Source organism: Podarcis vaucheri (genome assembly GCF_965113315.1).
Source record: "Podarcis vaucheri genome assembly, chromosome: 3".
Classification (NCBI taxonomy): domain Eukaryota; kingdom Metazoa; phylum Chordata; class Lepidosauria; order Squamata; family Lacertidae; genus Podarcis; species Podarcis vaucheri.
In genome coordinates, this window is record NC_138761.1 from 74,166,701 (window position 1) to 74,192,476 (window position 25,776).

At 40.4% G+C, this 25,776-nt stretch overlaps 1 protein-coding gene and 1 long non-coding RNA gene across 4 annotated transcripts; one reads left to right on the forward strand and one right to left on the reverse strand.

Moving 5' to 3' along the window:
- Positions 1–835: 835 nt before the first annotated feature.
- Positions 836–17,339, forward strand: ZBTB24 (zinc finger and BTB domain containing 24). Of its 3 annotated transcripts, XR_014218004.1 has the most exons (8): positions 837–987; positions 2,646–3,614; positions 5,433–5,600; positions 6,253–6,336; positions 7,196–7,279; positions 8,577–8,658; positions 16,316–16,411; positions 17,299–17,339. XR_014218004.1 is itself a non-coding variant. In XM_082216640.1 (7 exons), exons 2-7 carry the CDS (start codon positions 2,651–2,653, stop codon positions 8,932–8,934), a joined length of 1,488 nt encoding a protein of 495 aa, XP_082072766.1. In that variant the 5' UTR covers positions 836–987; positions 2,646–2,650; the 3' UTR covers positions 8,935–9,256. The 3 variants fall into 3 exon arrangements, 2 of the variants coding, with proteins under 2 accessions (XP_082072766.1, XP_082072765.1); XM_082216640.1 differs by lacking the exons at positions 16,316–16,411; positions 17,299–17,339 and adding an exon at positions 8,878–9,256 and having other exon boundaries at positions 836–987; positions 8,577–8,707; XM_082216639.1 differs by lacking the exons at positions 16,316–16,411; positions 17,299–17,339 and adding an exon at positions 9,264–10,308 and having other exon boundaries at positions 838–987.
- On the reverse strand, positions 10,532–13,988 carry LOC309529012. Its single transcript, XR_014218031.1, has 2 exons — positions 13,631–13,988; positions 10,532–12,692 (listed from the first exon to the last, which is right to left on the reverse strand). It is a non-coding gene; the product is annotated as an uncharacterized lncRNA (long non-coding RNA).
- Positions 17,340–25,776: the final 8,437 nt, after the last annotated feature.

Sequence of the window (25,776 nt, forward strand, 5' to 3'; positions counted from 1 at the left end):
AGCTATTTGCACATGTTGCCATGCAACCAGTCCATGCAGAATGTAGACACCCTATATATAGAAATGAGCAAACCAGTGATATTTTAGGGAGCACGCTGGCAGGCGGGACCCATTACAGTGGTACCTCGGGTTAAGAACTTAATTCTTAACCTGAAACTGTTCTTAACCTGAAGCACCACTTTAGCTAATGGGGCCTTCTGCTGCTGCCGCCGCGCGATTTCTGTTCTTACCCTGAAGCAAAGTTCTTAACCCGAGGTACTATTTCTGAGTTAGCGGAGTCTGTAACCTGAAGCGTCTGTAACCCGAGGTATCACTGTACTTACATCATAGGAGCCTACACAACAAAAAACACTGTTGCTTTATGTAGGTTTTATTTGTTTTTTAACTGATATTTTGGTAATGTACATCGAGGTTATTTTCGTTGGGGGGTGCAAGAGAGTAGGGCCCTAAGCTATAGCTTGTTTAGCTTATACGTAAATCAAGTCCGATCCGTAAATCAAATACGTAAATCAAGTCCGATCCGTACCCGAGAGACGAACAAACGTGGATGCAAGGCTTGCTGCTCCTTGCCGCCTCCACGTCTGCTTTTGCAGGCGAGCAAGTGACAGTCAGCTCCCTTGTGCCGTCCAACTTCGGGGAAGGAAGCGGCAGAGGACGGGACGCCCGCCCTCGACTTATCCCTGCCGGTGCAGCAATACGCCAGACGTGCCTCCTTTCCGCGGCCAGCTCCCGCTTGACTGCCTGAGAGCAGCAAACCAACCATCCGAGCCGCCTGCGCCCTCCGGAGTCTCCCCCACCGCTCCCGCCCAGCGCAGCGAACTTCCTCTCTTGCTCCGCCCACTGCCGTGCGCTGGATTTCTGACCCACTTCCTGCTCCGCGCTAGCGTCACTTCCGGGGTGCGCGGCTGCCGCTTTTGGCCTGCGCGTTCGGCTTCTTGCTCAACTGCCTGTCGCGGGGCTCGGGGTCCGGAGCCTCCTTCGCGCGTGGTGAGTCTGGCTTCCCTTTGAAGCGCTGATAACTGTCTCCACCGAGGAGGGCTCTGCCTCCCCCCTCCCCTTTCCCTCCATGCTCCTGCGCCTGCCACTCTTTCCCAGTCAGGGTGGTCCCTTGTCCTGCTCCTAGTTGACAGCAATTCCTGGTGTGGGGCTGGGCTGCCAGCGCTGTCTTTCCTGGCAAGGCTCTTGCGTCTTTTAAATTAATAATCGCCCAAGAAGTAGGAATTCGCCAAGTGGAGCCTTTCTAGTATTTGGCATCTCCACGCCGTGATGGAAGAAGCATCACCTGTTGAACTTCTGCTTATTCTCAAGAAAAGTAAAAAGGGACAGAGGATAGAATTTTGATTTCTTCCCACACAGACACCTCCGCCTGGAGAGAGGAGAGAAAAGAATGGGCAAGTTTACTCCCTTTTCCGGTTCTTTATCTTTCTGCTATCATCATCATCATCATCATCATCATCATCATCATCATCATCATTATAACTCCCTTTTCTTCTGTTTTTGTTTTTCTCATTGGTTGTCAATGGAAGTCATTAGGTGGGAGGAGTTTAGAGAATAATAAGGGAGAAAATTAGTTTTGCCTGTTCTTTCATTAGTGAGATATTTCCCTCCTGGAACAAGTTCATTGGAAGGAACTTTAGCATACTCTTGTTGTCTTTATGGAACTGTGATAGAAATTTTTTGGGGGGAATGCGTAGAACTTGATATCTTTGATGTTCTTAGTGATGGTATTGTGAGTAGATGGCACATGCAGATGACTGCAGATAAAGGCTACGTCCATTTCTGGCATACAGTATTAATGCTACTATTTTCCTTACAACACTCTGTCTTCTAGGGTAAGCATTTCTTACCATGAATGCAAGAAATACTTGAATACTTTAGTGCATAGAGAAATTCATAGAAGTTGAGTTGGTCGTTGGGTATTGGCCATAAAAGCCAAGTGTAGTCTCCATGTTCAAGTATAGATGCTGGGGCAACTAATTCTGTCACCATCAAGCTCTGTTTGAGAATTTCTGGCCTTCTGCTAATAGAAATAAAACATTGGACCAGATGAACCTTAGGCTGCTCTAGAGACATTATTTATAACAGAATTACTTTGTCCCATGGTCCTTTATTGGGAACAGGAATAGAGAATTCTAAGCAGAAGAATGCTTGATCAATATGAATAGTTTCCTTAGTAAATTACTACATTTATTTTTAAAAGTATAGCTACCCAAGCAAAGTATCCTTTCTGAAGACAGATGCTGCCAGTTGGTGTAGATAATACTGAACTAGATGATGATGATGATTTATTTATACCCCACCCATCTGGCTGGGTTTCCCCCGCCACTCTGAGCGGCTGAATATTAAAAACACAATAAAACACCTGACATTAAAAACTTCCCTAAACAGATGGACTGATAGTCTAACTGAGCACAATGCAGCTTCCTATCTTCATGGAGGAATACTCCATGCATCCAAACCAACAGGGAGAGATAAAAAAGCTAACTTCCAAGCTACATTAGGAGATTCGGGAATCCTCCAGAACAGCAGTTAATGCTCTGTGTGGTGTTCTGTAATTGCCCCATGTGCATACACAAGAACTTTTCCAATCATGAAGAAGCTCCTTGAATCACAGCAGTGTTTCTCAACCTTTCTTCTCTTTATAGCAACAATGGATACAGCAGTTCCTGATGCTTCTGAGAAGCGTATAATCATCCACTCACAAGTTCACAGAGATACTATTCTGGCCAGTTTTGAAGAACAGAGGAGAAAAGATTTTTTGTGTGATATCACTTTAATTGTAGAAAATGTTCACTTTAGAGCACACAAAGCTTTACTTGCTGCCAGCAGTGAATATTTCTCCATGATGTTTGTTGATGAGGGAGAGATTGGCCAGTCGATCTATATGCTGGAAGGAATGGTGTCAGATGCTTTCGGTGCGCTGTTGGAGTTTATCTACACTGGTTCTCTGCAAGCTAGTGAAAAAAGTACAGAGCAGATTTTAGCCACAGCTCATCTCCTCAAAGTGAACGATTTAGTAAGGGCTTACACAGAACAAGAGAAGAATTTTAGCAGCACATTATCTGCCACGCCTACTAATGGGGGCACAGTAGCTGCCTTGACAAATGACAAGAAAAGTGAAGATCCGCCAAAGCGAAAACGTGGAAGACCAAGAAAAGTGAAGAATATCCAAGAGGAAAAACTTGGGATATCTGCTGAAGATGCTCAGTTAAGAGAGAACAACTCTGTTCACAATAAGCAAAACTTTATGGATAAAGATGCCGTGGTGGAAGACAGAGATTCCAATGAGGAGGTTCCTGTAAGCAGAGAAGCAAGAGATACTGATCATGCTTGTAGTTCAGATGCTGCGGTGAGTGTCTCCACTGAAAAAGATGAGAACTATGATCCTAAATGCCGAAGTATGCAGGCCAGTCAGAGTCGTTACAGCAAACGTAGGATACAGCGGTCTATCAAGCTAAGAGATTATAAACTTACTGGTGATGAAGAGGACAATGGGCTGAAAAAGAGACATGATAGGAGAAGAAAACGTACAGGTTCTGAAGTTGAGTGCAAAGACTGTGGGAAGGTATTTAAATATAACCATTTTTTAGCTATTCACCGGAGAAGTCATACGGGTAGGTACTAATAATCAGTTTATTTCATTCAGTAATATAATTGTAGCATACCATAGCCACAATGCTTCTTAAACTGTGTTTTTTATTGAAATGTTTTAGCTAGCTCTTAAGGTGTAATGTAATTTTTATTGCATGACCATAGGCTAATGATTTAACAGTTATATAGGTATATAAATTTAATGAAATCAATCCAGTTACAAATTGGATGAAATCACACACTAAAAATCATTAGATAGATAGTTTAAACAAAAAGTCCGTTTTAAATTTATAAACAATGTAGCAGAAAAAATGTTTTTGCACACTCCAAAAGTCGAGAAAACAAAACCCATATGCCATATAACATCCTATTTATGATATGAAAAGCAGCTATTGACTCTATATAGACTGCATTCAGATGTTCCTTTTTGTGTATATATATTTTGTTGCATGAACAGTGCAAAATATTTACATAGCATAGAATAGTAAAGGTAAAGGGACCCCTGACCATTAGGCCCAATCGTGGCCGACTCTGGGGTTGTGGCACTCATCTCGCTTTGTGGGCCGAGGGAGCCAGCGTACAGCTTCCGGGTCATGTGGCCAGCATGACTAAGCCGCTTCTGGCGAACCAGAGCACAGAAACACCATTTACCTTCCTGCCGGAACAGTACCTATTTATCTACTTGCACTTTGATGTGCTTTCGAGCTGCTAGGTTGGCAGGAGCAGAGACTGAGCAATGGGAGCTCACCCCGTCGTGGGGATTCAAACCACCGACCTTCTGATCAGCAAGTCCTAGGCTCTGTGGTTTAACCCACAGCGCCACCCGCGTCCCTACACATAGCATAGAATACTGTTGTCTAAATACTGCTTGATTTTTCTAAAATAATCGTTTACCAAAACTATTCATCAAAACATTTCATTAAAACTTCAGCATAGAACTTTGGCAAGCTCTTAACTTTCAGAAGAGGAACTGATGAAGGTGGTTTCTCCATAATATTTTTCTGAATATTCCCCCCCTCCCTGCAACGTAATGCAGTAATGGCCAGCTGCTATGGTTTATGGGGATGGCAGTGGACTCACATTGTCATGATCATTCATTGCCCCAATGCATCTTGCCTGGGAAGGTCTGCTTTCTAAGCTGAAGAACCCAGCAGGCGCTGTCCCAATGCAAAAAGAAAGTCTAATGTTTCCATCATCTGCTGTATAACTTATTGGTAAATTTTGCAAAACATATATGTTACTGCTGTATTTATACAATTGCATAATTGTTGTTGTTATTAATAAATAAATTTACACAGATCCTTACAATAGTGTGTATAGCTGTGGTTTGCAAATCAGGAAGTCCATAGATTAAGTCAGTGGCCTTTGGCATGGCCCTGATTCTTTGCCGTTCCATTGGCAGTGTGATAATATTAATACTGAGCAATCTTGCAGGGCAGTTATTAGGATTCCTGAGAACATACCATATTTACTCAAATGTAATGTGCACCTTTTGGGGCCAAATCATGTCACGAAAATGTGGGTGCACATTAGATTTGATTTCAAGCTTGAAAAACCGCTGACATAGCAAACACTTTTTTGGTTTAAAGGTTTTGAAAATTGAGGTGCACATTAGATTTGATGGTGCATTAGATTTGTGTAAATACAGTATGTGAAGCACTTTGAATACCATCAAGTTATTAATAATGATTTCACGATAACCATTCAATTTATTTTTCTTAACCTACAGTTTTGAAAAAATGTTTGGGGTTTTCTTTTAAATAATGTGGTTTGAAGCATCTTTCTGTCAACTTGAATTGTCTAACTATTTGCCACTCACAAACCTGGTACCTTGTTTTTAGGGGAGCGCCCGTTTAAGTGCAGTGAATGTGGTAAAGGCTTTTCCCAGAAACACTCTCTCCAAGTTCATGAGCGAATGCATACTGGAGAACGGCCATACACTTGTACTGTTTGCAGTAAGGCTTTAACAACAAAACATTCACTCCTGGAGCACATGAGCCTTCATACAGGTAATGTCAAGATCATTTTAGCTGTGCTAAGAGTGCAAATTAATTAGCAAATAATTGTTTGGTTGGATCAGTTCCTAGATCCATTAAGCCCAACATGGTTTCCAACTGCAGAATGCCTGAGGCCTCTGGGCCCTTACAAAGTAGTACATGAAGGGTTTGGCTAATTCTGATATCCAACTTAAGTTGTACTCAGAATGGGCCCTCTGAAATCTGTTGAATTCAGTAGGTCTATTCCATGTATGACTAACATAATGGGTATCATTCCTAATGCTTTGTCCTCAGCATCTGGTATACTCCCTCTACACACAGAAGTTCAATTTAGTTGGTAAGGTTAATAACCTTTCATAAGACTTTATCCTCCATGAATTGGTTGAATCCTTATAAAAAGCTTTCTGGGCTGTTCTCCATCACCACATGTTGTGGAGTAACTTTCCTGTTAATTACACTTATAAGGTTCTCTGAATTCCCCAGGGAATAAGCCCCATTGAAGACAGGGGGACCTGCCTCTGAATAAACATGCACAGGATTGTTTTTGCTTGGCGTTTAGTTGTATGTTTGAGTAAGACCCAGACTAAACATAATATAAGCTATGCAGTGATATCTGTTGTGATTTCTTTGAAATATCTTCTAAACGCCTCTGTTTTTCTTTCAGGTCAGAAGGCTTTTACTTGTGATCAGTGTGGAAAATACTTCAGCCAAAAGAGACAACTTAAGAGTCATTACAGAGTTCACACAGGTATAACAAATTTAAGAGGCGTGGTGGATTTTGTTGGAAATTTTTTAGCACATTGTCTTTCTTACGTTTTTCAAACGAGTCTCTTTTTAATAACTGTATCAAGCTATCAGAGGGTATTTATATATTAGGAATGTGAGTCTTTTGAATGCTTAGCTTGAATATTCCCATCTTTGAGGCTATTCCAGAGTTGAGGATACTACCTCAAGGTGACTTTGTGTACAAGCATGGACAGGAGTGTGAGCTACACTTCCTTTAGACACACTTCTAGGACAACATAACTTTTCTTGTGAAGAGTGCAACTACTGCTCCCATGCATTACCCAATGGGGGAGATGTATGATTACAACTTTGCACATCCCCTCTCCATCCCAAAGCACAGTAAAAGTAGCATGAATTTCCTTGTGCTTTATGCTTCTACATTCTTCATGATGTTCTAACCTATACACATTGGGTTACAGTGCCTATATGTGTGTAGCACCTCTGGTCTTGGGCTCCAGAGGTAAGCTAGGAGTGGCAAACATGATCCTTTTGGTCCACAGAAACCTATGTGAACTTTAATGTTCTGCTGCCTCTCTAATACTCTGCTGTCAGTAGAATTTAAAACAACTAATGTTGTGATGGAAGCAATATTTAACCAACTCAAATCTCTCTGAATACCAGAAAATAATGTTCTTTCTATAACTGCCTTGTGCTGCTTCTCTTAACTGTGGCATTGGTTTGATTCGGGATATGTCAGATTTGTATGTTTGTGTGCTACCTTGACAACGCTGTTGGACCAAAGGGCAGGACAGACATTTTAATAAATAATAGTAATAGACTCAGAAAAGATAATGGATACCTATTTTTCTTTTTGTAATAAGGCCATTCTTTGCCGGAATGTAACCTGTGTCATCGCAAATTCATGGATGCAGCTCAGTTAAAGAAACATTTAAGAACACATACAGGTAATGCCCTTCCATATTTCTTTCAGAGAAGAGACAGCTGTCCTTTGGGTTTGGCCTCTGGGCATAGCAGTGTGCTGGAACACGCAAGCCTATAGTTAGTGTCAGGTCAAATAAGAGATTTGCCCTCCTACTGGGAGAGTTTAGCACCAGCTAGGCACAAATTGATATTCACATTGGGAATGTTGATGCACAGCTGAATTGGAAGAGACAGCAATATGCCCCAGAGAATAAATGTGGTTGAAATGGATTTTAATCTGGACTGGTGAATCCTAAACAGCGCCAAATCCATAATGTGCAGGACTTTACTGATACAAAGCAGACTCCTTGAGTTTCTTTTAGAGAACAGAGGGATGTGGAGGCTATGTGATTGAAAACCATGAGCAAAATGACAAAAAAGAAATATGGATAAGCACTTGTAGGATTTATTAGTCACTTGTTTGTAAGAAAGTCTCCAAGCTACTTACATTTAAAAACATAAATATATTGTGCCATTTAAAAAAGAAGAAAGGCTATATAAAACATTAACAGTTTTCAATCATTCAAACAACGCCCCCCACCAAAACCAAATAAAGCATTGTTTTTCAACAAAATGAAGTGTTATACTGTGAAACGTTTCTGTAAGCTTCCTTCTCATGTTACCTCAGTGGTATGGGACCTTCCAGTAACATTGGAGGACTTAAGCTGTGTGGAAGGAAGCCACAATGCTGTATTCCTTCCCAGGCTAGCATAGGTTCGACTTCCAGGGGAAGCAATGCTTGCATGAAAAGGAGCTGCATGCACTGTGAATTCCTTCCATATTGTCTAGCAACATTTTAGGAACAGTACAGAAGGAATACTTGATGCAGCTGCTGACATACAAAGCGACTTTGATGTGGAAGAAGAGCATGATGGATTCTACCTCTCTTCTTTTTTGTGTGTTGATTAGCCATGAGATTTGTTGAATATTACTTAGATGAAAAAGAGTCCCTTCTTTTCCAGTGCTCTTTACATTCTGACAGGCTTTCCAGTTAATCCCAAATTTATTGCCACAATTATCTCCCTACAGCCAGAATACTCCCTATATGTGGTAGCTGCTATTATATTTGATGCTCTGCAGTCATAGCTCTTGGTATGTTCCATCACAAACAGTGTTCTGGTATAATGATATTTAGAGTGCTGCTGTTGTTTCGTTAGTAAGATATTGCTCAGATGTCAAAGTCCCACACACTGTAATTGAGCGTATTTTTTAAAATCATGCTAGCTTTTAATTACGGTAAACTGGTATCTTTCTTTTACGCTAACCAACAAGTTTTTGTAGGTGAAAAGCCATTTACATGTGAAATTTGTGGCAAGTCCTTCACAGCAAAAAGCTCTCTCCAGACTCACATAAGAATCCACAGGTATGCTATTCCTCCTTTTGTTTTGTGTGGCTGCATGTCAGGAACTACCGTATTTTTTGCACCATAGCACTCACTTTTTTCCTCCTAGAAAGTAATGGGAAATGTCTGTGCGTGTTATGGAGGGAATGCCTACAGGTGGCATGCCTACGGATTTTCCTCCTCTAAAAACTACGTGCGTGTTATGGTCGGGTGCGTGTTATAGAGCGAAAAATACAGTAGTTTTTTTATGGGAAATGCTTTGAGTCTAAATTGTTGCAGACTGGGTGTCCACTGTAACTACAGAAGTTGAATATTTAGCTGAAAATACAAAATGGGATTTTTTGAACAGTTTAAAAGCTGTCCTTGTACCCCAAAGGTATACTAAAATATGTGTTCTGTGGGCCAGCCACAAATCATGGCCTGCACTGTAGCCTGCCCACCTTGTTACTAGGCTGCTGTCTACACGCCAACTTAGTAAACTAGAAATAAAACCAAACCAAGGCAATGCGGACAGCATAAGTACACTGGAGTAATCCTGTCTTGCACTGCATCATGAAATTTTGTGAAATGTCTGTATCCTTCAAGCTTTCACGTACTTGATGAAGCTAACCTGTCTTCCCTTGCAGAGGAGAAAAACCTTACACATGCAGCATTTGTGGGAAATCCTTTTCTGATTCCAGTGCCAAGAGGAGACACTGTATCTTACACACTGGCAAAAAGCCCTTTTCTTGCTCAGAGTGCAGCGTGCAGTTTGCACGCCTAGACAATTTGAAGTCACATTTAAAGATCCACATCAAAGAAAAGCAGCTACAGGAAGTAAGCAGTGCTCCCCACAGCAGCAGCAGCACCACAGACGAAGTCAGGAACATTCTTCAGTTGCAGCAGTATCAACTCTCCACTTCTGGAGCACAGGAGATCCAGCTGCTGGTCACAGATTCTGTGCACAATATCAACTTTGTGCCCAGCCATAGCGAAGGTATTAGTGTTGTCACTGCAGATGGCACCCAAAATGTGATGACGGACCATGCAGGCAGTCTTACCCTTCTCACTCAGCCACCCCAGCAGCTACAGAACTTGCTCCTTTCCACCCAGCCAGAGCCAGCAGACCAGATTCAGAATATTAACCTTGTGAGCAGCCAGATGGAGCCTCCACAGGCTGAGCAAGTGCACGTCATCACACTCTCTAAAGAAGCCCTGGAGCATCTACATGCCAATCAGAATCCAGCAGAAGTGCTCCAGATCACCACAGGAACATCACATCCAAGCCAGCAGCTGCAGGTGGCCCAGGAAGCTAGCCAGGAGTTTCGCATCAGCCAAGCTACAGTCCTACCTCCTCAAATTAGCAAGGGACAGACTCAAACTGTACATGTCTCTGAATCACCTCAGCAGTCTCTGACTGTAGGCCAGTCATCTGATGAGCATCATATTGAGAGGCAGACTTTTTAAAATAAGGACTGTTTTGCTTCTTTATTTATTTATCAAAAGTGAAATGACGTCAAACCAAGTCATATTTCGTCTATCTATTTAAGTTTGCATTTTGGTAATACTGATGGTTCACTTTATTGTAAAGCTGAGTATTTTTTATTTTTATGTTTTCTTAACTTAAATATATATTGATAGGGTGATTTCATAGTCAAGACCCATGCCTATTTTTCCTGAACTGCAATAGTTACTTTGCCTGAACTGCAATAGTTACTGCAATAGTTATTGGTGGGATCTAACCATTTTAGCTGTTTCAGTGGAAAAGAGCTTTTCACTTGCTCCCATTTAAGCTGATGGGATGTAAAAATTAACTTCTCCTGGATCATGCACTGTATAATTATGTGCTTGTTTTCAGAGTTCTACTTTGCTCTTGGATATCTACAGAGGAATTATTTTCTTTTTCCTTCCTTCCTTCCTTCCTTCCTTCCTTCCTTCCTTCCTTCCTTCCTTCCTTTCCCATGAAAAAGCAGTTGTGCTTATTTATGTGCATTACAATGGCAAGCTGGAACATACATATTGCCATTTTATATGTGCGAATACATGTGCAATATTGCCAGTTAAACCACAATTTCCAATCCAGTTTTAAGATTTGTCTTGATGTATAAGCATATGTGTGTAGTTTCAAAAGGATGGAAGAGTAAAGTTGGACTTCTGACCACGTGTGGACAGGCCATCCTGAAAAGTGCCACCTACAGGCTTAAAGAAAATTGTTTTTCTTGTTTGGGTTTTACATTAGGCTTTGCCGATTCAATCCATGATTCAACTCTAGTTGTATATAGGCCTAATTCAAATTCAACAGTAAGCCATGGTTTATTAGACCAACAAGTGTTGTGACTGTGTATCCCCCTCTTCCATCCTATTTTCTCTCTTGCATCTTAATGCAATGCTTCTGGGATTTCTTAAATGACAGTTTCTGATTATGAACTCAGACACAGTTGTTTAAGCAGTGGCGAGGGAACGTGAAGACATAACATTCATTCTCAGTCTGCTAAACCACTGTTTTACTGGACCTGAAATAGACCATAGTCTAGTTCTGCTTGTTGTGGAGAGGAATTCATATTCTACTTCAATAATGCACTGTTGGCAGATAGCCATCTTCTGATAAACATTTTGATGTGCATTTGGCCTCTGCTTTTTCATTTCTTGGTCCAGCTTGCACAACAGTTTGCACATCCAACCACCATTCTTCTGGGAGATTGGAAGTAAATCTGATAAAATTGACCATAAGGAAGCTTCAACAGCATTGTCTGCACCAGTGGAATGATACTATCAATGTTGGAAGTAGAACCTTCCAGGTTATCTTGGCACCCTTGTGTTATCCATGCTTAACGGTTGGATGTGGTGCTAAGCTGTGTTAAGGAGAGGTGCTTTTGACACAGCCAAAGTTAAGGACAAATATTATGTCATATAATGTTTGCAATCACCCATGTACCTCTTCTCTGCAATACGGTGGGCACCAAAAATGTGTCACTTGCAATCAGTGCATCTTTTGACTGTTTTTGTCACGTTACTCACTTTTGCCCAGAGACCATGCGGTGATGCATATGTGGAGCTACACAATCAAATCCTCCTCTTCACTACCGTGGAGGAATGTGTCCAGAACGCCTCTCTGTGAACACACACACACACACATGAGAGAGAGCTGTCCTGTCTAGTGAAGTAAATACAAAAACCTTGGGGAGTGTAGTAAGGACCTTACCACAGATTGCTGGTATTACATAAGAATGTTCCTTCTGTAAACATTCAAACATGCTCTTCTTACGAAGGTGATATAATGTGATGATGAGAATAAGCTATTAACAATCTTTGATTCAGTTAGTCACTCTGCCGATAGTATAGCTATAGCCAAATCGTAAACTTTCTGTGCCTTAGCTTTTACAACAGAAAAGCTTTTACAGCAAAAAAAGAGATGAGAATGAACATTCATCATCTCTGCAAAACAACATAATTACTTTAAAATGCTAGAAATAAGTGCAGGATACCTTAATCACATATTTAAATTTTAAACACAGCTTCATATTTTGCCTTGAGAACACAATACTGTTTTTATTCTAGGTTAAAAATGGTTTCATAATCAAAGATTTAAGATGGCACAAATCTCAACAGGTTTCTTAAAAACTATAACTCTTTAATTGGTAACAGTAAAAATACAACATAAATATCAAAGTTTAAATGGATTTTTAAAAAAAGAATGTTATTTTAAAAAATTCAAAGAGCGAAAGTTGGAAAAGAAAGAAAAAAATTCTGGGGGATAAATTTCCAAATTGTAACAGTTCTTCCTCTGACTTTATAATTCTGTTGTGACAGATGCAGTTGCAAAAATAATTCACTAGGTGAAGGAAATAATGTTTCCTCAGTTAAGGGTTAAATTTTCATGCTTATACATATTTACTCTTGTATGTGAAATGGAACTGTTTCTCCTTTAAAATAAAAACAATGCATAAATTCAGCCTTCTAGCATTTTTGTCTGTGTAGTTTATCTGCATGCTTCTAACACTTCTTCCTAGCCAGGAGCTCATTTGCATCCTGTTTGTGTCAACCTTTTCCCCCAGTCAGATTTTCTGATTATGCTCCTGATTATGCTCCTGCAATATGAATTAGAAGCACATAAATCTAGAAATCATATTTACATAAAATTAAAAGTAAAGCAATGTTATTTTAGAAAATCATCCAATTACAAAAGTAACATTCATTTGACTTGCTTCTGCATATTTCCAATAATGGAAAATAATGTTACGCATCTACAACCTAGATATTTGCTACAAGAATAAAGTAAGTTATGAGTTATCCAGAAAACTGGTTCTAATAACTGTAAAAGCATTAAAATGATTTATTATTATTATTTTTGCTTTACCCTAGAATACTTTCATGTGCTTAATGTGTCACATTGTTCCCTGGGAACAGGGATTGATTGCTAAAACACTCTGAGAATTGTAGCTCTGGGAGTGGAACAGAAGTCTCCTGACAACTCTCGGGACTCTTAACGAACTGCAGTTGCCAGGATTTTTAGAAATCATTACTGATTAAAGTGGTATACTATAAATGTAGAAATTATGACTGCATGGCAAAAATGTACAAGAATGCAGCTATCAAAATAAATTGTACATAAATATTTTAATTACTTAAAATGTACTCTCTGTCAATTTTATATTCTTCCAAGCTGCCTACATAGAATAAATGTGCCATTTATATATCTAAGCATTTAAGTAGGGCCATGATTTGAAGTACAGCAGGGCCAAAAAAAATTAATCATAGTAGCTCTTATCTGCTATTCTAAGATCACTGGCAACTGCAATAGTTCTTTTTTTTTAAAGGGTTTATAAATTAATACAAAATATTGCCATAAATAGTTACCCAATAAAAACAAGGGGGATATCTGCAATACTTGTATGAGACTTTAGACCATTTTTATAGATCTCACTTTGCTAGGCAAAACTTAATATGTCACAGCACTGTCACCTGTACAACATGAGAATTATTTAGGTGAAATGTTTGGATCCTGCAATCTTACCTCAATCAGCATCACAACTAAATAATAATAATAAAGTTACAATCTCTCACTAACTGCAGTAAAAAAAAGAGAGAAGGTGGAAAATCTGAACAATGTATAACATTCCCCAACATCGGACTTACGATCACTCACAAGCTACAAGGTGATTGGTTCTGTCATCTTGTGCTGTAGAAATACTAAAGAAACCAAGGACCAATCACAGGCTAGCAGAACTCAGAGTGGCACAGAATGCTTGCATCTGATTGGAGTCGCTATAGGGACCAGGATTGTTTTTATTCCTTCTCCCGGATGTTTGAGGGGAAGGAGGCAACTGAGGCAGCAAGGAGAAGAGGAGAAAAGACAGAAAACTTTGTGAAGGATGTGGAGAAAGGGTGCTGTGCAGCCTGTGAAGCTGCAAGAGGTGGAGGTTGTAGGGCTTCTCACAGAACCCTCCTTTCACATGGCAAAATGTGCAGCAGAGGTGCGTAAGTTACAGACCTTTTTTCTTCCTACTGGAGCCACTTGCTAACATCATTCTTCCTCTTTTTTTTCTTGTGTGGTCTTTATGTAGACTGTATTCCTCAGCTGTTGTATTACGTATAGTTGCAGTTGCAGAGTACAAAGCACATCCTTCCAAAGCACAGTTGTGGAATGGGCTCTCCTCACCAAAAAAAAAAAGAAAATGGGGGGAAAAGCTTAATTAAGAAACTTGCCACTTCCATTTGGCTTATCTGAGTACCCTCTTGTAATATTTTATGATGATACAAGTTTTCCAGAAAATTTTGAATTGGAAATTATACATGAATTAGGGTAATTTGCATCAGAAAATTATCAGTTTGAATGGGAATATATTTATTTCCATTGTATTCAGTAACCAAAGTAAACATTTTGAAACTGCCAAACTTGCCTAATACTGTGTTTGCAGTTGGCATCCATTCAACGTTACTAATGAACAGATGAAAGTGATTTATTTTTCTGCAGAGAAATGAAGCACTGGAAAATTTTCTGTGCCACATCATTGATATTTTATCAACCTTTGCTTGATAAAAATTATCCCTTAACATTTAACATTTAATCTACAGAACTGAAACTGCAGTCTGTGGTAATACGCAAGACTTTAAAGCAGAGCTTTTCATGTTGGTGACATACTTTTTAGAAATGCATCATTTCGCGACACAGTAATTCAATTTTACTAGCAAAGCAGAGGTTAAACTAACCCCTTTCCAGCCCCAGGAGGAGTGCAGGGAGCATTTTTGCAACACACCTACACACTGCAGCCGACACACTAATGTGTCGCAACACACAGTTTGGAAAGCTCTGCTTTCAAGGAGCCAAAATGTCCAACTCCCTGATTCAAAAAAAGATGGTCATTTAACTAATACAGTATGGTAGCAAAAATCTTTTGTGTCCACCTTCCAGGTGTTTGCCTTGAATTTCTAAACCACTTTAGGTGTTTGTGCATCTCTCTCTGATTGTGGCTACATGGAAGAAGGAACATTCCAATCTGCACCTCTTTGAATTCAGTCAGCGGCAGTGCTTCCTAGCTGTGCTTCATTTGAAAATGACACATTCATGTTCAAGGATATCACTACTGAGAAGTGGCAGGCAGCTCTTCTGTGTTGATAACAGGCTGTTTCTTCAATATGTCTGTATCTCCAAGGCACATCAGGACCCTCTCTTGTTTTATGTGGCCTTTGACACTTCAATAAACAAATTGGGCTGTCTAAACACAAGAGAGTTTTATTACACAGAGAATGAAGGGTAAGATTGGAAACAATGGAGGCGCTCACTGAGGGGAATGAAAAAGGAAGGATTAAGAATGGACATCTGTTTATAAATATCCATCTTTATACACCTGGTTGAGACGTCTGAAAGTGCTCAGATTTGCTAGGAGTATGATGGTTGTATGATGACTGTTGTTCTATTCGTTCAGTGGATTTTCCCCTGCTCTCCTCCTCCCTACAGCCTCCCCCCTGCCTCAAAATTTATTCCAAGGGGTCTGGGGACCCTCCAGAGCATATTATGAAGGCATACAGGGAGAGGAGACAAAGGAGAAGCTTTCTCAGGCAAGTGGAACTCTGCATGTGCAGCACTGGCTACAACCCTATGTCCCTGCAGGATCAGTTTGGGACCTTAGGAGTAGTCCAGTGGGAAGGCAGAGATGTGATGCAGGGAGACAATGGGGGAAAGCAAGGCCTAAAACTAGCCACTGCCCAGGCAAAGACACAGAGCAAAGCTCTGCTGCATTAGGGCCAATGGACTTCAGGGTGTGTGGTTACGCTGGTTCATAGGGAGAAAATTGGGATTGTAAGTCTCACATTGATCCTGTAAAGCCAATGACTGTTATGTTCTCCATATTATAGGATGTGTGACTGTGAAGAGTGCAATGAACACTCAGTAAGTTCATGACGGAAGAAAGATGTGAACTTGGGACATCCTAACTTTTAGCTCGTTGTCTTTACCACTACCATTCTAGTGTTCAAGCTGCTTTCAGGAGTAAACAGAGAAGGAATTGACCTTATTATATTTTGCCATGGTTTTTACTCCTCACCAGTACAACTCATCCATCCCCATGGAAATACAGTAGTGTGAATGAGATAAACAAGGCAAAAGTACAGTTATGATTGGATTGATTCCATCACCAGCAATTATAAAGAGATCTGTACTGTCCTTTTTTAATATTGTCATTTTCTCTTGAATAACCAGGGCCTGAGGAAAAGTTTTCCAAACAAGATAGCAGAGCCGAAAGTGCTTCCTTTGCTGCAGTTTGCATGGGATGAATATTTACAGGAGAAGAAAAGGGTATTTCTTCTTCTCTTATTTCCAAAACAGAGTGGATTGGTTTGATTTTGGTATTACAGCAGATGCACTCTCCTGAAATTTTCAGACTGAATGATTTATTTATTCTCCAGGTTCTGCTCATAACATCTTTTCAGGAAATGAGCCTTTAGTCTGCATTATACCAAGCACAGATAGGGGCTTGACCACACAACAAGTAGGTTCAGTGTCTGGCACCCAGAAACTCATCACACAGGGGAATCTGAAATGCATAACACAGGGGAGTCTGGCACCCACAGACTAATAGCAATATGATTGTAGCCTTTCCCACTGATGGACACTAGTCTAGCCCAATAATGGGGAACCTGTGGCCCTTCAGATGTCATTGTGCTACATCTCCCATTTTCTCTGACCATTGGCCATGGTAGCTGGGACTAATAGAGTCCAACAACATCTGGAGGGACACAAGCTCCCCATCCTTCCATAGCCTTATATTTGAAATGCCACATCCTTATTCCAAGGAGTTTTGCTGACAGGATTGATGCTCTGCCTTGCTGCTTCACAGGACAAAGTTGAGGTGGTCCAAGTTCTGTCCAAATTGTCCAGGCATTGTGAGGAACATTGGAAGAGGTACATGAATAATATGGTACAGTACTTCCCTAGTATGAGAACTTAGAAGTTAAGCACTAATCAAGGGCACTGCACTGAACCAGGTGCAGATTACACCATCTGTTCCAAGACATAGACCAGCACTCTGCTTCCTGGAAGTGATGACACCTGACTTCGGGAACTTAGGCATGGTACTTCCGATAGAACTGCTATTCTGTGGGTTTTCTCCCTGTTTGCAAATCTTCGTTTAATTTTTCTATTAAATGCCTGCTGATTCTGAAACACTGCCATTTTCATCACAGGAGTTAAAAGGGGAAACATGGGAATATCCTTCCAACGTGATGTGCTTTATTGATGGCCAGCTTGTTGGAGATGAGAAACAGCTGTTACAGTGGGCCTATGATGTTTGGGATTATGAGGACTTCAAGCCTGTTGCACTTTATGAAGCAATTACACAGGATTTCCTCACTAAATACATGAGAAACAAGCAGGTAGGTTATTGGTTTTCCAAAGGAAATAGGTCTGTGAACAATATTGTAGCTTCAAAATGTGTCTTCAGCTAGAGTGTTTCACTGCTGGTCACCATATTTTAGATTGGCTGTGATCCTGTGTGACTCCATTATTTATTTATTTTTGCCTTATAGTCTCAGTTCGAACAATCCTTTGGAGGATTAGAAATGTTCTGTGGACTTGCACATGCATGCACCTCATCAACATTTTTAAATTCACTAACCATAGTTGCTGTCATATCTAAATCAGGTGGACTTTGCTAAGCACTATTTTCCAAATCATAGTTTGCTAACTCACTTCAAGTCATGGTTTGGAGGTTAGTACTAACCATAATTCACCTGATTCAGACATCACAGCAAACTGGTAAGATGAAATCGGGAAATAGAAGGGGGAATTGGCATAGAAAACGGAGAGTGCCAGTCTGCCACACATTCCGCATCCTCCAAATCATGGTTTGGTGTGTTGTAATGTGATATCTGAACCAGGTCATATGGTATATGACTTTGCTTGCTTACAATACAGTCAACTCTCAACTTATGCAGGGGTTATGTTCCGGGGATAGTACATGAAGCCAAAACAGCATGTAGTCAAAACACACTCTCCCTGCATCTCTGAACACTCTTTCCTGGGCACCCTATGTTACCACTTTGATGTCCCTGGAAGAAAGGTAGAGTATATAAAACGATTGCTTCGTGAGTCATAACTGGCTATGGCAAGAAAATGCTATGTCCTTCAACATGAGGGCTCTTTGCTAACAAAATTCTCTTTTCAATTTTTGGAAGAAAACAACATGGTGTTGGAGCTTGTGGAGAAGGCCCACAAGGCCCCATCCTATGGATGGCAGACTAGTTCCTTGAAAGCCAGTTTGCTCATGGATGGAACTTCTCCCCGCCTCCTCACACAAGTTGCACAGACATAGGGGAGTTTGGGGTATATTCTATATATTGGAACTGTATCTTCCTGGCAGCAGACGACAGAACCATGAGACAGGTGTAAAATACTCAAGCAAGAGTTCTATTTACAACCTTACAAACACAAAGCATGCGGGTATTCTCTTTTGCAGGCAAATTCAGACTGCAACTTCTCTTCCTTTTGTACTCATCACCAGCTGTACCTAATCAGCATAGAAAACCACACCCAGAGCTCACAGAAACAGTTCTTAAAGTTACAATCATCTTTTTCTGTTTCTTTGCAGAAGACTCCTAACACTATGCTTCCTTAGTTTAAGCCCAAAAGGCCTTGCCAGTGGCCTAAGAAAAGAATGTGCACCCTAAAACACATAGAAACATCTGCATTGACCCGGAGTTCTTTGGCAGCTTAGCTGATGACAGGATTTCTCAGAAGTAGGAAATTGGAAAGTGGCAGCTTGAGAGATGCAGAACACATTGGGAGACTTCTTGCTTATAGGATTCAACCTTTTACTTTCTGAAGCATGACTAATGTTCAAAAGAGAATATTTATCCAATTAGTCACTGTGTTCTATTTTGACAACTGGTTTTGCCTTTTTTCTTTATCTTTTTTTGGCAGCATGTGTTTGTGTACTTTGAAATATCTATTCAGGCAGAGCCTAAAGGAAAATTGCTATTTGAGGTAAGTGGCTGAAGAAAAATCAGACCTTGGCATTGGATCTAGTGCATAGTATTTTAAAAAGACTCAACATTCAACTCCAAGGAACTGCAGCTCATTCAAATGAAGCATATATGCATGTGTTAATTAAGTTAATGTAAAGTTAATGTAAAAAGTTAATGTAAAAATGTCACAGGCACAATTCTGTATTCTGGATCCAATGCCCAAGAGGCTGTAGGGTTCAATGGAAGCTCTGGTATACCAGCGGATTGTGGGATAAATGGCCACCATTGAAGTACACTGAGAGCTGGATCATAAAGAGGGCTGATCGCCAAAGAATTGATGCTTTTGAATTATGGTGCTGGAGGAGACTCTTGAGAGTCCCATGGACTGCAAGAAGATCAAACCTATCCATTCTTAAGAAAATCAGCCCTGAGTGCTCACTGGAAGGACAGATCCTGAAGCTGAGACTCCAATACTTTGGCCACCTCATGAGAAGAGAAGGCTCCCTGGAAAAGACCCTGATGTTGGGAAAGATGGAGGGCACAAGGAGAAGGGGACGACAGAGGACGAGATGGTTGGGCAGTGTTGTTGAAGCTACCAACATGAGTCTGACCAAACTGCAGGAGGCAGTGGAAGACAGGAGTGCCTGGCGTGCTTTGGTCCATGGGGTCATGAAGAGTCAGACAGGACTAAAAAACAACAACAACAAAGTGGAACATTTGGCCACTGGAGCTCTGCTGCCAGAAAATATTGGTCAGCAGAACAGTCACATCCGGGCAGAGTCATGGGTACCACACAGCCATTTCCTGGATATTATTATACTCCGCTGCTATCGTACAACGTAGCACCAGCCCCATACCTAGTGTAAGGAACTTCTCTCCCATTAGAGTTTAGGATTGTATCTCAAATTTATTAATTCTTTCTGAATGTCCAATGTGTTTTTGTGGTATTCCGATCAATTGATTGCTAAAAGCTGAGTGAGTCAAGAAAATGTGGAGGTGTAATGCATAGCAGGGGCAGAGGCAAGTAGCATCCTAGCAGGCGTTCATATTCCCATTGCAAACTATAGGTACAGATATAATTGAGGAGAAGGAGATGGCTGTACAGTTAATGCTTTCTGCTGCTGAGCATGAACCAAAATGAGCTGGATGGGTGGGATAGCTGCTCAAAATGGTTACAATAGGCACAGCCTTATGATGCTGCGCTGCTGAACGTTTGTATTCATTTAAGCCTGGAATGGTTAGTAGATAAGCAACAGACTAATCAATTAAAAATATTTTGATATACTGAAAATATTCCCTCATTAGTTGAAAGTATATTTTATCTCTCCCCCCCTTTTTTTTATACAATAGCAAATTGACAGGTACCATCTTATAAGAGGCATTCCCTTTTTGGAAAATTGTCCAGAGTTGTGGGGGAGGTCTCTACTGACATGACAAAGGGCCTTCTCTGGGACTTAGCTTGTAGAAACTTAACACATGCTTTCTATCTCCATTGTGCAGCTCTATTCTGATATCTGCCCCAGGACATGTAAAAACTTCCAGTATTTGTGTTCAGGGGAGAAAAAGAAGTCTATGTCTGGGCTTCCACTCACTTACCGTGATTCTATCTTTCACCGACTTGTAAAAAATGGCTGGATACAAGGAGGAGGTGGGTACTGAAACCTGTTTATACAATAAAGACACAATGCAACTTTCCTGTCTTACTTGACATGTATAATTGCATTTGCACTCATCAGAGTGATGCTTTGAGATGATACTAGTATTGATACCAATCTTCCCAATCCCGTGGCTCTCCAGGGTCCTTGGGACTACATCCTCCTTCATCCTTAACTATTGGCCATGGGGACTGGGGTGATGGGAGATGTCACAACACCTGGAGGGTAACAAGTTGAGGAAGACTGATTTATGCATTCTCATTACAAGATAAAAGCCTTTCTCTCCCTGCCCCCCTTAGCCCTCTCGTCTCAAAGGCTTGCAAACAAATCACTCTGGCAATTTGTTGCAAGCATGAGCAGGGATCCATAAATGGAGGACTCCTACCATTCCCCATTCACTTGGACTGAGCCAGTTGCTTTGCAAACCCACTCCTTTGTATGCACAGTTTTGGTCCTTCCACTGAAAATAAAGGAGCCAGTGTGCACATTTGGGTAAGTGTGAAAAACAACGGCCAGGCATTGATTACCTGTCATGCTGCTATTTCTCAGCCAAAAACCCACTATTTGACAATATTTTAAGAGAAATTAGGGAATTAAGTGGGAAGAGAAGATAATCATATTGAGGGTGTTGTGCAGATTTCATTGTATGGGAGCCTTTGGGGCAGATAGAACCAAACCTAAAAATGGTGTCAATTCAACACAAACTTGCATGAGTGTAGAGATCTTTGGTGAAAGCAGTCATTAATTATGCTGTTTGCCATTCCTATCAGATAGTGTCATGAAATTATATTTAATAAGGTGACATTTGGAAGTTTCATGTTCTTTCTCTAATACAGAAAAGGTAATTTCATAACCTTAGTTTTTCTCAATTAATATACAGACATAAGGGGAGGAAGAGGGACTGGAGGCGAGTCAATTTATGGACCTTTTTTTGAAGGTAGGAGCATATTCTTCAAATGTCCTGGTGACAACAACTAGGATGCATAATCTATGCTGAATATATTGTCTGAATACAAAATGTACAAGTGTAATAGACAATGGGATTCAATTAAGCACAAAATGCATGTTTTTCAAATACCTGCTGGAAATCAGTTACTGTAAATTGACTGAGTGATTTTCTACATGAGGTTTAAAGTGGCTTTTGCTTCCATCAGAGGTGTAGTGCAGATGCAAAAACTACATTAACAAGAATGTCAGCTTGCATTACAAGTGCTCACTTTCTCTTCCTCACAATGATCAGATGTTTGTGTGTAGAAGATACTCAAAGGCAGCTTAAGGCTCATGTGTAAAAAGGTCTGTTGTATCTTGATTGCTGGCAATTTATCATTTTGGCAACCATATGCCTGAAAAATCCAAACTAGAATGAGTGTGAGGAAATGAATAGCTGCAAATTTAAGTGAACTTGTAGATACTGAACAGAGTGAAACTTAATCCTGGAGAAAGTGTTTAGCAAAAGACTGAATAATATTTTTTATGGTCAATGCAGAAATGCTGTTAAAAGTGGCACATTCTTTCTCTGAGGGCATGTTGTGATTTTTCTTGCCCCACTCTACAACACTGGTTGCCATTGAGTGTGGAATCAGATAAACTTGCAACATAATAGAATAAGGCTTGGTACGTATTACGGGAATGCGGGAAGAAACCTGACATGGATATTGGTTGGGACAGGTTATGCACACTATGCAGCTCTAACTTTTACACCTAAAAAGTTCAGAACTATTTCAGGTTGTTCAGCTGATAGCTTAGTGCGCACTGGGGCAAATGGGTGAGGAAGATGGAAAATGTGGAAAATGTGAATGAGTGGAAAGAACACTGCCACCATTTATAAACTGGAAACAACATTTATAAACTGTTTCCTAGATGAAAGTTTTGCAGTTCTCCATGACAAGAGAGGTGTTCTGGGAATGGCCAACCAAGGACGCCACAGCAATGCATCTCAGTTCTACATCACACTACAGCCAGCACCCTACTTGAATGAGAAATATGTGGCTTTTGGGTATGTTCAAGAGCTCTGCGGTATATCTCAAGAGCAATGTTGGAGTTAAAATATGGAGGAGGCAGTACTGCTTAATTGGCTAGATGCAGTATCTATATTGGTACAGCATGACAGCAGTGACTAGACTTGAAAATAATTGGAATAGCTTCCTAGTACTTACCTAGCTTTCCCCCTCTACTTTAGACAGCTGATCGAGGGCTCAGAAGTTCTCCGGGAACTGGAAGCAGTGGAAACATTTAATGAGAGGCCAGTTGTAGAATGTAAAATTGTTAACTGTGGAGTATTTCAGCCATAGCCATGGATGTTAGATATATTTTGTTTTACTGTAATGCATGACAGTGTTGTTTTCTGAACCTAGGATTTACTTCTGTTAATTTTTTTGAGGGGGTTAAATATAAAAGCATTTTTTTCACTTTGAAAAAAGAAAAGAAAAACATGTTGTCTCCTTTTCCATGGCAAATAGTTTCATTGCCAAAACAGCCTTATACTTGAGATTACAGGATCTTGGGAACCTAATGTAATGTATTAATGTGACCACTATGCAGGGAGCTCTCTTAAGTGCACCCAGGGAGCTGCATATGTGCATCAGGCCTCCATCTTGTTTTCTTTAAGCAACAGCCTCCCAGTTCTGGACTATACACTGCTTGTGAAACTCTTCTCAAAATCTAGAGCTATGATTCCTAGTACCCTCAACAAACTACAGTTCCCAGAATTCACTGGGGTAATCCATGCACTTTAAATGTATGGGGGGGGGAGAATAACAATTTATTGGCCAATCAGAAGGTGAGCAAATTCTGTTTAGCTTTTTCACCTTAAATTTATAGGTTTCATTTGCCCTTAAAATTCAGTTTTCTGGGCTGAACGTTTGACCATCCTTGTCAGAACAATCTAATGCAACTCGGATCCTTCCAGAGTGTGATTGTAACTCAGGCTGTCTGTTGCCATTCTTAAGGTTTGTTTCTTATTCCCCATCCCCTTTTTTGCCTTGTTTAAATTAAACCCTTCGGAAAAACACAGGACAATAGTAATTATTCAACTGAAATAGTAAGACTGGGTGAATTGTGACATCTGACCTGTGATATGGCTAATGAATGAGGGAGCCAGTATGCATAAAGGTGAACATAGATTAAAGAAAGGATCTGCAGTGGTTAGTCCTATGATCTGTTATAGCTGACAAAAGAAACTGTTCACCATATGTTTGCTGAAGGCTAACTGCCTGATTTATAGCCCAGTTAAGAGTATGAGTTTTATGCATTCTGTGGCAAAACACTTGATCAGGTTGGTCTCGTGATATAATTTGATAAAACAGAGGGCAAGATAACAGAGAGACTGAGAAACCATACTAAATGAGTGTGATATAAGGGAGTGTAGAATACTGAAAGATTAAATTGAGATTCTGAAAACAGTGATTTCTACAGACTGCGCTGCCCAGAAAAATGATGCTAGCATACAGCAGCTTAGACTCACCATATCTGAAGGGCACTTCATATCCAAAGGAGGGGGGCGGGGTAGCACTATCACTGCTCAGTAACGTATTTAACTCTTGGTGGGTGGATAGCTATCAAGCTAGGAGATATGACACTGAGTCAGACCATTGGTCTATTTTGCTAGGTATTGTCTACCTGGGAGGCAGGCTTTTTTTCTCAGCTCAGCAAGCACTGAGGACAAGCCAGGGACCATACTGGGAAACTTTATGGAAAATGTGTTCTCTCCCACTGACATTTTCCCAGTCAAAATTCACCTCCCAAGCTGTTTTCTCTCTGCATCTTTCCCCTCATAAGGAAGCAAGCAACTGGGCCAGGAAAAATAGCTCAGTGGGAACGGAGCAGGCCTGCCTAATGGCCCTGCTGGTTTTGTACTCATGACTGCAGGTTCCTGTGACTGCTTTTCTTTTAAAATAAAATGCCGGGACAAAATTGCATACTACTCTGCATCCTGCACAGTTTGGCTAAATTTATAATGGATGCTTTAGTTGAGATTACTGCATTGCAGGGGGTTGGACTAGATGACCCTCTGAGTCCCTTACAATTCTACAATTCTAATATACTAATGCATGACTTTTCCACTGGTTGACTGCATTATATAGACAAACATATTTCGCGTGAGATTTGGAAGGCTTCTTCAGCCAGCTCCTTATACTGAGGGGATCCAGCTAGTGTTTACTGTTATGTGTCTGAGCTTCAGATTCCCACACCATCCTTCTCCTCTGGCATTGCAGTGAGGAGGCTGGAAGCTTTTGTTTCTGAAAGTAATTAACTACACTACAGTTTAATCTTAATAACTTCAGTTGATCATTTATTCTATCATTATCTCTATTTGGGACTTATAACAATTATGTATACCCCATCCTGTTTCTTTAAGGCACAAGAAAGTTTAAATACAGTCAGAACATGGTAAGAAAGAGACATCAATTGCGCTCTGTTTCTCATTTGTATTTCACTGACATAATTTTGGGAGCCAGAGTGTCTTAGCTGGCTCATCTACAGACTTTGAAAGAGGTTGAAAAGGCACTGTATTTTTTTACTCCAGTTGACATTTTAAGGGAATTTTTGATGCTAAAGCTATGTAGCTATCAGAAAGATTCATAAAATATTCTCCTAGGAAGTGACAGTGTGTCCTTTTATTCAGTAAATGGCTGTCCCTAAAGAAAAATGGTTAAACAGTAATTGGTATTGTCTTTCTTCAGTCAGCTGAAATGAAACAGATGCATACTTAATAAGAGGCTTACTGCATATATTTTTCTGGTGCAAGCTATAATGTTCTTGGCCATTCTCTTTCTTTGGCTGTGCATCCTGTGTTTGTAATGGGGATCCATTTAACAAAGAATGACAAGAATCCTCTCTCATTTCCCAGTGTTTTATCACAACAGTCCTGTGGGTGAAGGCCACATTAAATGCAGCCTTGAAGGAACAGGAGGTACAAGTGCAGCATGCTTCTTGTTACTTCACATCTCCATGTTTTCTGACAATTTTATTTATCTGGACATTATCTGTGAGAAAATCAAGTAGGTTCATTGCACAAGACCTATTAAGTTATTTCACAATCTGA

Bases quoted from the DNA above. Each gene is read 5' to 3' on its own strand.
- ZBTB24 (XM_082216639.1), top strand. From the start codon at position 2,651: ATGGATACAGCAGTTCCTGATGCTTCTGAGAAGCGTATAATCATCCAC. The intron at 7,280-8,576 runs GTAATGCCCTTC...AAGTTTTTGTAG, and splicing joins ACATTTAAGAACACATACAG to GTGAAAAGCCATTTACATGT. The intron at 8,659-9,263 runs GTATGCTATTCC...CTTCCCTTGCAG, and splicing joins ACTCACATAAGAATCCACAG to AGGAGAAAAACCTTACACAT.